The following is a 16,027-nucleotide window of genomic DNA, read 5'->3' on the forward strand; positions in this document are numbered from 1 at the left end:
TTGGCTTTTACTGACAATAAGCAGTCAGGCATTCGGGGGTCAAAGTCTCTCTGGCAGCATGGCCTGTGACTCCCAGGGATGAGCCTGGCCTTGGCATCACAGAATTAACTATGCTTTCTTTCTCAAAAGGGTGAAAGAATTGTAAGAAATAGGATATCAGTGGCTGAGAGAGTTCAAATAGAGTTGAGAGGCTACTCTGGAGGCTACTGTTAAAAGCTTCAATAAGACATTGGTACTTATCATGGTTTGCCAAACCTCAACCAAAACCATTCCTGGCAATCCTAAAGAACACCTAGGGCTTTATCTGAGATTCTACAGAGGTTCCATGCACTATTGCTTTCCAGAAGCCTGCAACCTCCGGATGGTTTCCTAGGCCAGATAAGTCCTGAAACCCAGAGGGGCCAGCCTCTCCAGAACACCAACTATTTCCATCCCCCTATCCCATATTGATAGCCCTTTCCAACATGAAAAAGTTAGAATGGGCATAGGTCCAAGCCCTAAAGATTGGGAGAAAGATCAAAGGAGAAGGAGGAGTTACAACAGAGAAGATAGGATTTAGCGAATGAATATAACTGCTGAATCATTATATTGGTATTTCTTTTAGTCTCCAATTTTTTGGAGTAGCTAGAAGGAAAAACCTAAAATTGTGGAATTATAAACCATACCAAACTCAGAGATTTGTTCTACAAGTATTTGTTGCTCAGTGTGCTTTGAAATTTATTGCTTTTTTGTATGTATGTTATTTTTCACAATTAAAAAAAATTAGCACTTAGGTGTGGCTGGAGCATATCTGACTTTTAGATAATGCTTGACATATTGTAGCTACTTAATACATATTTGTTGGCTCAATGATTGAGTGGCTAAATGAATGAACAAATGAATGATTGAATGTGAAGGAGGATAGGATATGTTGTGAGGAATGGGAAGATATAGGGCTGAAAGAGTAGGCTGTGGCCAGTTCATATATGGCATCATGTTTCCTACGAAGAAGGAAGGCATGAAACAGTGATTAATGTAAGATAACGTTATAATAAATACTAAGTAATGTAGTGATTGTTGTATTATACCAAGAAGAGGAAGATATATGGAGATAATAATTGTAAGAGTTTAACGTTGAAGTTTTATAAAGGGGGAGGGACAGATAGTCCAGGGGAAGTGTATGATACTAACCAAGGTATAGTACTGAGATGGAAATGAAGCGATTCCTCTCCCCACCCCACCAGCCCTTTTGTTGCCTAAAATTTCAAAAAACGTTTTTTTTTTTTTCTCCCCAAAAAAGCCTTTGTATATTATGGACCTTTATGACTGATTAATCTTTTTTTTCCCCTGTTTGTTTTCTAAGGTATTTTCATTTTCACAACTGTTTTCTTTATCTTATTACAACCACTTTCTGTATTATAAACCCAGTTTCTTCTAATCATTCTTAATACATGCACCCTTCTAACAGCTGTTGAAATTTGAAGGATATGTTGTGAGTGGTTATTAAATATAAATTTTATGAGGTTGAGAAATAGATTTTTTTTTTGGTGGCCAGGGGGCTTAATCTTTAGAATTTCTTCCTCTTGGGTTTTTACTTCCATAAGGAAGTGTTCAAAGATCAGACTTGTTGGTCATAGAGATGTAGTTTTCGGTGCTACCTTGTGTTGATGTTTTGCTCGATATAAAATTTTGTTGTTTTTGCGTTTGTATCTCAAGATCGTTTTGGCATTAGGCAAATTTAACTCTCTCCCACTTCCCAAGATTGATGTAAATCTCAGCCTTGTGTAAATTATTGTGTAGCACGTTGTGTAGGGGATAGGGTGGGATGCAGTGTTCATTTTAAACACTTGTGAGAATATTTCTTTTGTGGAGGGAAGTTGAATTAATTTTTTTAAAAGAGGGAGAAAAAAGAAAAAAAGAAAAGAAGGAGAAATAAGAGGAAAGAAAGGAAAAAGAGATTAATTTGAATGGAATGAAGAGACTTTCCAAAAGGTTCCGTTAGCAACATAAAGTTTAACTAGCAACAAGATGTGCTGAAAATTCTTGGTTATTTATAAAACAAGGAGATTAGCAGCTCATTGGAGAATCAGCAGTCTTAAACACTACTTGCAACCTGTTGTTTATTATGAGATTTGTTATGTACTGAACTTTGTTGATTGTTGATAAAGGGTAGAGATTATAGTTTTTATCAGAAAAGATTCTCTGATGTTTTGCAAATTTTTCTTGCATCTTTTACAGTTTGAAAGACTTGATTGTTAATTTGTCTCACAGCAGTTCTCAATCTTGGCTGCACTTTGTCATCACTGTGGAATTTTAAAGAGGGCTAACTGAGGTCTACCCAAGATCTTTGGAGTCTCCTAGAATGGGTCCAGGACATTTATATTTAAACAAAACATTTTTCCTCGGGTGATTCTGAAGTATGTCCAGGGTTGAAAACTACTATGTGCAGTTTCCTACTTCTTTTTTTCCATACCTTGGCCCCTATGGAAATTATAAGAGCACTTATCCATTAAATTAGAAGTTTTGTACAAGAAAATTTTTATGAAATCTCTAGACAGGCACCTCTGTTTGTAGGTTTGTCATATATAGTTGAGGAAATTTTTGAGTTTCTGTTTTGGATAGAATAGGAAACAGAGCGTAGTCCTGTGAGGGGAACTTCTTCCTGTCACACAGGACTTCAGTTTTGAGATTCCTTTGTTATGGTTCCCCCTTTTTATTTTAAAGGTTACTATGGCCATCCTTCTTTCTGCAAAGAATAAACCAATATTCCATGAAGGTTTTAAGTATACAAGGTTGTTTTAAAATTAATAAATATTTAAAATTGACAGTGATTTTTCCTTCTTCTGGATTAAACACTATCCCCTCACTAGATCCGGAATCTTTATAGTTTGAGACATAAGACTTGGATAAAGAAGGATAAATCATACTAGTTGAGGGTCAGCTACTCTGTGGTTTTATTATGAGACTATGTTTTAAGGAAAAGGTGACCACAGAGCATATGGCACTGAGTTTGAATCGTCTGGAACTGGTTAGAAGTAAAATGTCTTTATTCTAGCATTCTCTAAATTTGTCAGCTTTTCAGTACTTTACAGGAAGAATTCTAGCTTCTTATTCTGACATAAGCCTGTCCCTGAATCTGGCTCCAATTTTTTTTCCCCAATTCAAATTGCTGAGAACATTTTGCTGTATGTTGTCACTATTGGCTATAGTTTAAAAGTTACTGTATAACTTAAATGTCAGAATTCAAACCAACAAGTATACTTGGTTGTGTTCAGCCGGATTTTTAAATGAAATCTAGTTCAAATTCTTGGCTAAAAATACTTTCCACATTTATCAAGGTGACACATAAACTGAAGAAATACAATACATCTAAATGCCAGGTGTTTTTGAATCTGGGAGAACAGAGAAATAGCAGAGCCAAGGATAGGCCTTTCCTTAAGTAGTTTAATTTATTCATGTTCTTAAAAAAAAGTATCTGTGCAAAGTATCGGTTCTTTTTTTCTTTTTTAACCTCTATAGATTCATCCTTTGAAAAAAATGGCATAGAATTTGTCAGGTGCAGAACTGGTTTTGAGGAAATGAAGCATTCTGTGAATGTTTTTCTCTAATTTTGGTCTTCATGTGAATTGTGTATAGGGAAGCTTATAAGGGGTCTCCCAGTGGTTTTGTATGTATCCTTTGGCTGTCTTTTTCCCTAGGCTTCAGTTGTAATGGTGAAGGCAAAGGCTATTGAAACCAGAAATCTACATCCCTTGATGATTTCCTTCTCTACCTTGAATAAGTCATTTAATGTCACTTTCAATGATAAAAGGAGATAATGTAGCAATTTCTACTGTTTTCTATCTTGTGAGAGGGGTTCAGTGAGAAATTAGGCTTGGTTAGAAAACTATTGTCAGAGTATAAATTGGATGCTTTGATATTTTCTTCAGACCGTAAATCTTAGTCAGCATAAAACAAGTACCAGTGGATGGTGTGTCTGAAGTAAAGCTTTCTCAACCCCATTTTCAGAACTTAGTACATTCATGTAGAATCATGCTCTGTAAAACATAATTAATAAAGGAATAAGCAGCTTTATTTTGTAATAGCCTAATATTAAGGTAGCATAGAATGATTTTGGAACTTTTGAATGTATGAAAGTATATATGTAATTATATATCACTTAGGTTTCTAGGTACTCAGCTTCTGATGCCTTTTTTGTCTCCAAATTTAGGCCGTTTTATTATTGCAGTAAACATTTTATATTTTATACTTTAAGGTGCATTCTGCAGATTGGTTTTGATTCAATTATGACTAGTTTCAGCATTTACAATGGATGTGTGCTATGCATTTATGCTTCTTGGTATCTGTGTGTTCTGAACATAAAATGGCATTAATGTATCATGTCCACAGTCATTTATTACAATCCATAACCTAAGGAGCTACAACTAGGAAATGTGCAATAATCTGTATGCCTTATATGACTTTCTTTCTTAGACCTTTTAACAGAATTCTTAATAAAGTAGCATTTTTCTTTTCATTTTCCTTCCCATTCTTTTGATAAATTTTTAAATGAGAATTAAATGGAAATAAGACAGTTGTGAGGAAAGGAGATGAATAAAATAGTGAGGATAATTAGTTCCAGAATAATCAGGTTGACTCTGTGTTACACCATTTGTGCTTGGTAAAGGTAGCTGTTTTTATATCTTGGTTGTGTTTAAGCTATCATTTAGTAAACACCTACTATGTACCAAGTACTAGTCTAAGCAGTTTATATGAATTAATTCACTTATTCCGCCCAGTGCCATAAGGTAGGTATTATTATCCCCATTTTGTAGATGCTGAAACTGAAGTCACAGCTAACAGGTGGTAGAGCCAGGATGCACACCCAGGAGCCTTTGTTTTAACTAGTAGAGTAACAGCCACTAAAGCAGAGAGAAGGAAGTTGGCATTTTCAAATAGATGAGTTAGGGATCTCCATTGGATAATTTGCCCATTCCTGTAAAGAATAGGATTGACTGAGAAAGCAGAAAGTATTTATTTGTGAATTGATGGATTGATGGTAAATTTAACAAAAAAGAGATTGCACTTGAATTTACAGTCATGATATTTTAACATTTGCAACGATCAGAGTGTCTTTCTAAAGTGAGAGGATTCCAAAGAACTGTTTGCCCACAAACTTTTTATATTAGACAATGACTTCAGCAATCTAATAAATGTAGTGTTCAGCTATTGCTGTATAACCCACCCCTACCTAACTTAAAGTCTTAATAACGCTAATTTACTATGCTAAAAAAATATGCAAGTTGGGCAGTGTTTGGTAGGGACAGCTCCTGTGACACTCAATGAAGTGTCAACTGGGGTGACTTTCAAGAGGGCTCACTCACATGGCCAGCAAGTTGGTATTGACTTTCCACTGGGACCTGAGCCAGGACTGTGGATCAGGGTTTTTGGTTCTTCTTTATGTAGTCTCCACGAGATGCCTGGGTTTCCTCACAATCTGCTGGCTGATACCAAGAATAAGCGTTATGTAATGCAAAAGTGTTTGCTATGTTGTTTATTGAATGAATGAAAAAAATCTCAGGTTGTTTTCTTGTTGATATTATTTCACTTGACAAACTACTACTATGAAGTCTGAGAACTGCTATTTAGAGGATTTCTTTATCTTGACTTAATCTGTTTCTTCACTCTACCACATTTCTGTTTCTAGTAAATTACTTCTAGTTACTACTAGCCTGCAAAAATCATCAGATTGTGTTCCGTTGAATAAATAGAGAAAAAAGCTTTTCTAAGATTTGAGAAGTATCTTGAAAACTCCCTTTCCTGTTAATTAGTTTGCTACCTGCCATTCTTGATTTGTGGGATAGTTTCCTTAAAATGAAAATATAGATTTATCTTTTGACAAGAGACAGTATGGTGCATAAAATCCAGTCCTTCATTATTTGTTTATTTATTTTTCATTCATTATTTTTTAAAAAAGGAACCTATGAGGAATCAGGTGCTATCCTAGAGTAAAACTAATATCCCCAATACCACTTAGCTTACATTCTAGTGGGAAGAGACAGACAATAAACATACTAAATAAGTAAATGATACAGTTTTAAATTCTTTGAACATATGAATGAAGTATAGTAGGGTAAATGGTTTTAGAAATGTGATGGTGGTTGTTAGAGTTACACCATCCTGTGTAATATTTGTTATTTTTCCTATTTTTTGTGTGAGAAATTGGAGGCTCAGAGAAGTTATTGAACTTTCCTAGGGTTATGCAGAGTCTCAGAGTTATACCTTAAACCCAGATCTCCTGACTCCAAATTTTGTGCTCTTTTCACTAATGCCACATTATTGCCTGAACATCTCCGTGTTCCTTTCAGCTTAAAATGATTTCAGTTTTTCATGTGTATTTCTCAGAGTGACACATCAGCAGTGGCATGTGGTGTTTTGGGGGATGAGAAGCAGTATGATTTTTATCTGCCTGAATGACTTGAATTTAAAATTGACCTTCATGTATCATAAGAAAACATATTTGCAAGGAGTAGAATAGACTTGGAGATGTGTCATTGTTTTTCAGCTACTTGGTATGAAAATGGTGTATTTGAAATCATATCTTAAGGATTAAGTGGCTCCATAAATATTCTAAAATATTTATTGACTTTTAAATTTTTATAAATGAAATTTCATGATGAAAAGTTACAATTCTTGTGATACTTTTTCCAGACTTTTGGGGAAATTGAAATCATTTGTGTTTTATTAATCCATGCTTTTCAGGTCCATTGGTCCTTAACATGAGCACAGTTTATTGGTGTAATGATTGTTTTGTGGCTTAAAGCTATTGTGGCTATTTTAAAGAGTAGCATGTTTCTGATCATAGAGAATTAGGGACTTCTCTTTTCTTGATATTTATTAGTTTATTTAAAAATATTGAATAGAACCTGATTTAAGCCAATTACAAGAGAGTTCTGTGAGAGTGCTTTATTAATATGAAATTTAAATGGTCACTCAGTGTATAACCATTTAAATAAAACTTACTATGACTGTGAGTCATTTCTTTGGGCTTTTGGAAATTTAATTTTTCCAAAATTAACCAAAGGTATATTGAAAAATGCAAATGCACTTATGCCAAGAATCTTAATGTTCATATTAACAGAAGTTTTCTCATATTCTCTTGTACATTTGGTCATTGCAAAGACTTTCTTGATATTTGTGGTATCATAGGTGTACTAAGACAATCTTGAATTCTGCAGTGAAATAAAGCTTTTTCATGCCTTTGAAATGTTAAAAAAAGAAGAGAAATATATTAATGTGCAGTTGTTCAGCTGGTTAAAATTAGTTTCTATAGGTCATTTATAGGGTTTAAGCATTTATAGATTTTTTTGCACTGAATTGGAAATAAGCTTCTCTGTAATTTAGCTTAAGAGAAATTTTATTTTGTCTTTTTTTTTTTTTTTTTTTTTTTTTATGTACTCTCCAGGGAACAGAAGCCAAACAACAACCCAAACAAATGAAAAACTTTAAAACATTCCTTAGAAGATTTCTTTATATATTTTTACCTTTTCAAAATGCTTTCTGGGCCAATGGGTAGATAATAAAATTAAGATTCATAGACTGTTTGGATCCTAATTTTTGCCTATCACTGACTTCCTTGTCCAGAATGCTTTGTTGACTGTATTATAGAAGTGTTGTGAAGATCATTTCTGTGAGGTTCATTGAGTGAGATCAGAGCCCTTTTACTAAAATAGGCTAAGAGTTACTAAAGTAGCTATGCTTAAGGTTAATGTTGCCATTACGTGTGATACTCATTACTGACCTGGACTATGGGAAAACAGTGACTAACAGAATCCCTTTTCTTTTAAACCAGATAGCTCTTAACCCTCTTTCATCACTCTTATCTTCTTCCTCCGCTTCATCTCTCTAAATAGAATCTGACATCCATTCTTCTCTGTTTCCCCAAGGAGATTCCTTCATGTTGAATTTCAAGAAGATTATGACTAGTGTAAATTACATGCTTAGCATTATAAAATAAAGCATAGACACACAAAATTCTTCTTTTTAAGACTGGTTTCTAAGCACATATATGTGTTGAAGAACTATTTCAGTATTTACTTAATTTATGCAATTTTTTGCTTACAGCAAATGCTCATGCCCATCAGGAGGACATACACAGATGAATTAAGGTAGTAGAGAAAATGAAGTATAGGGAATTTTTACATGTAAATTAAAATAAAAGCGTTTTCAAAATATCTTTTGTTAGCTTTATTTGATAGCATGCTTTCTGGAATTGTGGAAGGCCAATGAATTTGGCTGTTGAGCTACAGAATAATTCCTATTTGATTCCCTCATTGAAAATAATCAGGTTACAGCATTTGAGAAGGTTTCTTATATCAGTTATTGCCTGAGCTTAAATTTGAAAACATCAGTTTGCAGCACCCAGGAGGACTTCTTTTTCAGTTATTTTGGAGTTTGAAATTTATTTAAATATATGTTGTATTTATTTTCTACTTTATATACATATATAACATGATTATAGAGTTTTTAAGCATATATAACACTGCCTTTATTTAAAGTTTTATACTTATAAAAATTATTCTGATTTTTTTTAGTATGTGCAAGGGTCCAAGCTAGGCAGTTGACTACATCAATATACTGTTTTGACTTGTTTCTTATGCCTTACCTTCTTGCTGTATTCATGGACCTACAAAAAATTCTAATTTGCTTCAGAGATACATGTAGCTTGTATGTGTGCGTGTGTGCACGTGCACGCCTGTGACTTACTGCTCCACATTTTTAATTTTTAGCATATTGGAGGAAGATTCCAGAACATTGAATCCTGGCATGAACTCTGCTTATCAAAGGAGGCATCTTCTTGAGTTTTCTGCTAAAGAGGTACAAGACACATCAGATGGTATCATCCAGAAAAACAGCTACAGGTTAGATGGCATGTATCTGTTTGTCTAATTGTTTTAATGAAACTGAAATAGAAGGTTACTATAACTTTACATCTAAATCTTTTATACAAAGCTTTGATTAATACAGCAGATAAGTTATTGAGACCAGTTAATAAATTTTACTGTTAAGATCAGTTCTAAGAGTACTGATCTTAAAAAAAAAAAGAAATTTTTCCCAGTTTTATTTCAGTTTGTGTGCATTGATATACATATTGAAGCACACAGAGTACGTACACATTGTATTATATATAATGTGCTTCAATATAGTAATTTTATCTATCTTTTGGTCATATACTATATCTAATATTTGTTATTGTATCCATCTGTGGATGGATTTAATATGATGGAATGATATGGTTGATCTTATTTGGAGCCATTAGGCAAAATCATTTATACTTATTTATTGTGATCTTTGATGATCCTCCCTCACTTGTTGCAATTTAAAACTGACTTGGTAAATTTCCATAATGCTTTTTACTAGCAGAAGACTTATAATTGTGCAACAATACAATTTCTATATTCTGTGAACTAGAATATAGAACTAGAAGGAAGTTATAGGACATTTTCAGAGCTTTATATATACTTTTTGATAAACATTTCCATATGTTATTTGGAATTTTTAAGAGCCAAATGGAGTCAGGTCCTTGACTAACAAACCAAAGGGAGGTTACAGTGTGTTAACCATAGCACAAGATAATGCTTGAAAATCATTTGAAGATTTGTTTAGTGTTAACTCTCTAAGGTTTTATAGCCAGAGTATCATAAGGAATCATTCTTCTGGTTTGTATCCTATTGGACCATGAAATTATTATCACAGTCCTGCAGGCTTATCTCCACCCACCCTTCCTAGAAAAAAAATGCTAATATTCTTTTTTTTTTTTAAGGAATCTGCAGTGTGCAAAGAATTATTTTAGTTGCTGTACAGGGGACAAAAAGTTTATGTGGCAGTAACTGTAATACAAAAGAGAATGTGATAGATGCCATAATTTTGGAAAACATTTTATAGAATTTTCTGCTTTTTTCCATGTCAAAATTATGCCATACTTTTAAAAAAATACAATTTTATTGAGATACAGTCACATACTATATAATCTATATAATCTATATAATCAGGGGCTCAAAGTATCATCATGTAGTTGTGCATTCATTACCATAATAATTTCAGAACACTTTCATTATCCAAAAGATAATAATAATAAAAAGAACACCCAAAACATCCCATATCCCTTATCCTCCCTATTATTTATATAGTTTTGTCTTTATTTTCTTACTCATCTGCCCATACACTGAATAAACAGAGTGTCAGTCATAAGTTTTTCACAATCACATGGTGACATAATAAAAGCTATATAGCTACACAATCATCATCAAGAATCAAGGCTTCTGGACTATAGTTCAACAGTTTCAGATATTTCCCTTTAGCTATTCTAATATACTAGAAACTGAAAAGTAATATCTATATAATGCATAAGAATAACCTCCAGAATGATCTCTTGACTCTATTTGAGATCTCTTAGCTACTGAAACTCTATTTTGTTTAATTTCTTTTGCCCTTTTGGTCAAGAAGGTTTTCTCAAACCCATGATGCCAGGGCCAAGCTCATTTCTGGGAGTCATGTCCCACATTGCTAGGGAGATATACACCCTTGGGAGTTAAGTCCCATGTACAGGGGACGGAAGTGAGTTTATTTTGCAGTTGGCTTACAGAGGCCATTCTTTTGAAATATTTATGATAGAGATCACTTACCAGTCTCCCTGAATATTGCTAAAGTTTAATAATATCTCTAATTTAACTAAATAATTTGCCTGGGATTGCCCTACATGTTCTGTAACTTTGAGTTCTGCTGTTGTCCACATGAGATCCACCAAAAATTATATTTTAAATTTAACCATCTTTAGATTTTTAAGGGTTGAGAGTATGCCCTTTAGGTACATTTAACTTGTTGCTAAAAACAAGAACAAGTTTGTGATTAGATACTTGAAATTATAGTTCAGGTAACAACTGTTTATACTAGAATAAATAGAAATCTTCATTTATTTGTTCACATTTGATTGTAGTAGTGTGTCCTAGAGATTTGAATGCATTTCAGGCTGTCACTGATCAACCTTCAAAGTACTATGTGAAATGCTCACTTTCTCTCTGCCCCTGACTCCCACCCCAAAGTCACCAATTGCCTGTGGATAGTCTAGGTTACTGGTCTTGGTAAGAAAGGGAAAAGCTTATGGATTTTTGGCTATTTTACAAATCTGTTGAAATACGTAAGATTGTTATTGAGCAGTTTGGAAGATTTGAATAAATATATCAGTCCATTAATTTGATAGTCTTGCTTTTATTTTATTTTATTTATTTATTTTTTTACATGGGCAGGTACTGGGAATCAAACCCAGGTCTCTGGCATGGCAGGCAAGAACTCTGCTGCTGAGCCACCATAGCCCACCCAATATTCTTGCTTTTATTTTTAAGTACTGAATAAAAGATGCCAATAGTGAACCACTTGAAAGTACCAAATACGAATTTGCTTTTAGCTGAATTTCAGGTGGTTCATTTATGTTCAGCTGTGGCACATGTGTGTCTACCATGCATATATTATGTATGTATGCTTATTTATATCGTGTTAACATATATACAACATAAGACTCCTCCTCATTTTAACCACTTTCAAGCACTAAATTCAGTGGTATTAATTACATTCACAATGTTGTGCTACTGTCACCACTATCTATTACCAAGACTTTTCCACCATTCAAACAGAGATTCTGTACCCATTAAGCATTAAAGCTCTAATCCCCATCCTTACCCCCAGTCTCCTCATTACCCCTGGTAACCTATATACTTTCTGTCTCTATTAATTTGCATATTCTAGTTATTTCATATAAGCAAAATCATATAATAGTTATTTTATGTCTGGCTGATTGTACTCAACATGATGTTCAAAGTTCAACCGTGTTGTTGCATATATCAGAACTTTCATTCCTTTTTACAACTGAGTAATATTACATTGCATTGATATACCACATTTTGCTTATCTATTCATCTGTTGATGGAAACTTGGGTTGCTTCCGTCTTTTGGCTAACTCAAATAAAAATAGATAGATTCTAACCCTATAGTTTACAATTTTGTATTTGCTCATCATTAATTAACTGCATATTTTTTTCAATCTTTGAAATGTATGGCATATAAATAGTATGACCATGTAATTTATTGACAAAACTGGGACACTTACTTTTTAAGAACGAAAGGTAGTGCTAGTAATTACACCAGGACATTCAGGCATAAATTGGGACTGTCTTGGAGACAAGAAAGGGTGGTCACCCTATGTATCAGATGTCACTCAGAACTTGTCTTTATTCCAGGAATTCTCAATTAACTCTAGCTCCCTAGCATTGCCCTATACTTTCATGATTTGTTTCATGAATTTTTTTATATTGACAAATGATGGTTTGCAAGCATCTAGAATTCTGACCATCTCAGGGTTTTTTATGTAGGCCTTAATTATCTCCAGATTGCATGTTGGCTTAGAATTGCCCTTTCCTTTCTCCTTCAACTCCACTCAGTCCCTTTCCTGGTATTTCTCCTATCAGGTTTTTTTTTCTTTCCAAAGAGTACTTTTGGCTGATACAACAAAGTGTGTCAGCACAGACATACAGAAATCATTGCTAGAGTTTATCACATGGAAAAATCATAAATCATAAATGTATTTTCAAATGCCGTTTTGGACTTTTCTGATGGACTACGGCATTTGTATGCAGACATGATTTTTAAAATAACACATGTGACTTCCTGATGCTTAACTGTGGCAAACAGCTTCCCCTTATAGGCATTGAGAAGAGTGTACATTTATCAGTAAAAGATGGATTTTTTTTTCTTTCCCCTAAACACCTAATTTTAGGCCGATCTTTTTGTGTGTGCTGTCATTACCTCTGTACCAGCATCTCTGTTTTATTCCAAACAGTTTAACCCTGGTAATCAAAAGGGAAGATCAAGAAAGTTCCTGGTTCAAGTTACAGAGAAGAATGCTCTATAAATAATCAGCTATTGCTTTTTAACACCTCTGTGTGACATACATAGATGTCTCTAACTTTTAACTTGAAGTTAGTTTTCCCCATTTGTTAAGAGAGCCAGTGGTTTCATTGTTGCCAAATTCAATGGAAACTTCTGTCTTACTCTTACTTGGCCTTTTCTCAACATTTGGTTGTGTGAATCACTCCCTCCTGAAACATGGTCCTTTTGTGTTAACTACATGTTTTAGTTTTCCTTCTTCCTTACTTGCTGCTGTTTTGCAGTCTTCTTTCTAGGTACCTCCTCTATACAAATCTCAAGGTTTGGTACTGTGGACTTTTTTGTTTTTTTCTACCTAGGTGATCTCATCAATAATTTAGCATACAATCCATATCTTCATATCCTGATGACTTTCAAATTTATGTTTTCAATCGAGACTTCTCTTCTGAGTCTACTGATTCATATATCTAGTAGTCTCTTTGACATCTCTCTTTTGACATTTCAAACTGAACATGTCTGCAGTGGATCTGTAGGTCTCTCTCTCTGACAATTTTACCTCCAACCAGTTCTCTACCATAGTCTTTCTCACTTCATTTGCTTAATTGAAAAATCCTCATTCTTCCCTTTCAACGTGTGCTGTTAATTTTTTCCCCACAAATTGTCTTAAATTGGTCTACTTCTTTCCATCTCTGATTGCCACTCTAGCCCAAACTGTCATCAGCTCTTACCTGGATTACTATAGAGCTTTCTCCTAACTGGTCTCTCAGCTTCCCCTCTTGTCTCATCTAATCTATTTTGGGTATAATGGCAAGGTATAAATATAAATTGACATATATCACTTCTCTAGTTAAACACTTTTGTGACTTCTCATTACATTTAGGAGCTCCTTATGATCTTATGTCTGCCTTTACAACCTCATCTTGTGCCCCTCCCCACTTGCTCACAACTCTTCACCCACATGTCTTTAAGTTCCTCAAACCTGCCTTTTTTCTCATCTGCCTCTACCTGCAACATTCTACCTTCAGTTTCCGTAAGATTGGGTTCTTCTTATTTTTTGAACTTGACTTAAATACCATCTCCTTCCTAGACATTTTATCTGACGTAGTTGCTGTTGTTGGTTTTCTGTTTCATCCATTTGTTTGTTTCTTTCATGGCACCTAACCACAGTTAGGATTTATTTTATGTGTTTTCTTGTATTTGGGCCATCTACCCATGAAGGTCTTTGAGAATAGAGACTTTGTTTCTCTTGTTCCCTTTTGGATTCCCAGCACCTCTCGTAATGCCTGACACACATTTGGTATTCAGTAAATACTTGTGGAATGAATAAATGAAAAGTGCAAATCTAGCTGTCTGAATCTGAAAGTGTTTACATTTTTCCCCCTGAGTTTTAGCAGATCCAGTTTTCTAAATCCAGAGCATTGTATATAAGAAGTTAAAGATAGCGCTAAGATTTCTTACTGAGAGAGGTTAAAATAGCAGACCTTTTAAAGATATAAAAAATAATATTCCCAGTTCAAACTCTAGTTTTCAACTCAAGTTTTGCTTCCAGATATCACATCCTAGATATAAATTCCTATCATATGGATCATATGGATCAGCTTGATGGTTAGGAAAGTATATTTTTTGAAGCTGTAACTGGTTAATATCATCTTGTATCTTTTTCGTGATTCAGAATCCTTCATGATTCTAATATTTATATTCAGGTTTTTAACTCTTTCATTTTTCTCCTATAACTTTTTAAAAAATTTTTTTTAAACATAATGACATGCAAATATGAACATTCTTACCATATCATCATTCCATTCTGAGTATATAATCAATAACTCACAATATAATCACATAGTTGTATATTCATCACCACGATCATTTCTTAGAACATTTGCATCAATTCAGAAAAAAATATAAAAAGAAAAAAATTCACACATACCATACCCCTTGCCCCTCCCTTTCATTGATCCCTATCATTTCAATCTACTAAATTTATTTTAATATTTGTTCCCCATTTGTTTATTTTTAATCCATATGTTTTACTCATCTGTCCATAAGGTAGATAAAAGGAACATCAGACACAAGGTTTTCACAATCACACAGTCACACTGCAAAAACTTTACCATTATACAATCATCTTTAAGAAACATGGCTACTGGATCACAACTCTGCATGTTCAGGCATTTTCTTCCAGCCTCTCCATTATACCTTAACTAAAAAGATGATATCTATATAATGCGTAAGAATAACCTCCAGGATAACCTCTTGACACTGTTTGAAATCTCTCAGCCATTGACACTTTATTTTGTCTCTTTTCTCTCTTCCCTCTTTTTGTTGCAAAGGTTTTCTCAATCCTTGATGCTGAGTCCCAGTGCATTCTAGGATTTCTGTCCCATGTTGCCAGGAAGGTTTATACCCCTGGGAGTCATGTCCCATGTAAAGAGGGGAAGGGCAGTGAGTTTGCTTGCTGTGTTGGCTGAGAGAGAGAGGCTATATCTCAGCAACAAAAGAGATTCTCTGGGGATGACTCTTAGGCCTAATTTTAAGTAGGCTTAGTCTGTCCTTTGTGGGGATAAGTTTGATATGAACAAACCCCAAGATTGAGGGCTTGACCTATTGCTTTGGGTGTCCCATTAGGAATTCTCCACATAGGGAAGTTGATTTTTCCCTCTTTCTTGTCATTCCCCCCAGGGGCTTTGCAAATACTTCTTTATTCACTGTTCAAATCTCTCTGGGATTTATCAGGGCATCACTCTGGACAAACCTACAAAATCTCATCCCCTACTCAAGGTTCCATGTATTCATGGTGTTCAATTAAACTTTCCACATAAGTTATATTAGGAACTGCACTAGTCAAAATATCAATTTTGTATCTAATAAACATTTTTTGCTTTAGTTTCACACATAAGTTAAAGTTTAAAATATGAATTACCATCTATTTTCAACATTCTGCAGGATTGACATTCCTTTGTTATTGCTCATGCAAAAACATTTTAAAATTTATACATTTAGTCACTATCATTATACACTCTCAGCCATCTTAATCTTTGTCGTCTATCTTTCTTCTGATTTCATTTGTGCCCCCAGCCCTCCTCCCTCTGTCATTCTCACATTCAGCTTCATTCAGTGTACTAACATTATT

General features: G+C 34.2%; 1 protein-coding gene across 5 annotated transcripts in view; it reads left to right on the forward strand.

Annotated features, from left to right (window-relative positions):
• Nucleotides 1-16,027, forward strand: part of ATF6 (activating transcription factor 6) — a 276,390-nt gene that overhangs the window by 93,990 nt on the left and 166,373 nt on the right. For all 5 annotated transcript variants that reach the window (XM_077156701.1, XM_077156699.1, XM_077156700.1 and 2 more), the window contains one exon: nt 8,748-8,879. In XM_077156701.1, coding sequence (XP_077012816.1) covers nt 8,748-8,879 — 132 coding nt within the window. The remainder of the gene's footprint in view (nt 1-8,747; nt 8,880-16,027) is intronic.

This window comes from Tamandua tetradactyla, chromosome 4 (genome assembly GCF_023851605.1).
Source record: "Tamandua tetradactyla isolate mTamTet1 chromosome 4, mTamTet1.pri, whole genome shotgun sequence".
NCBI classification, from domain to species: Eukaryota; Metazoa; Chordata; class Mammalia; order Pilosa; family Myrmecophagidae; genus Tamandua; species Tamandua tetradactyla.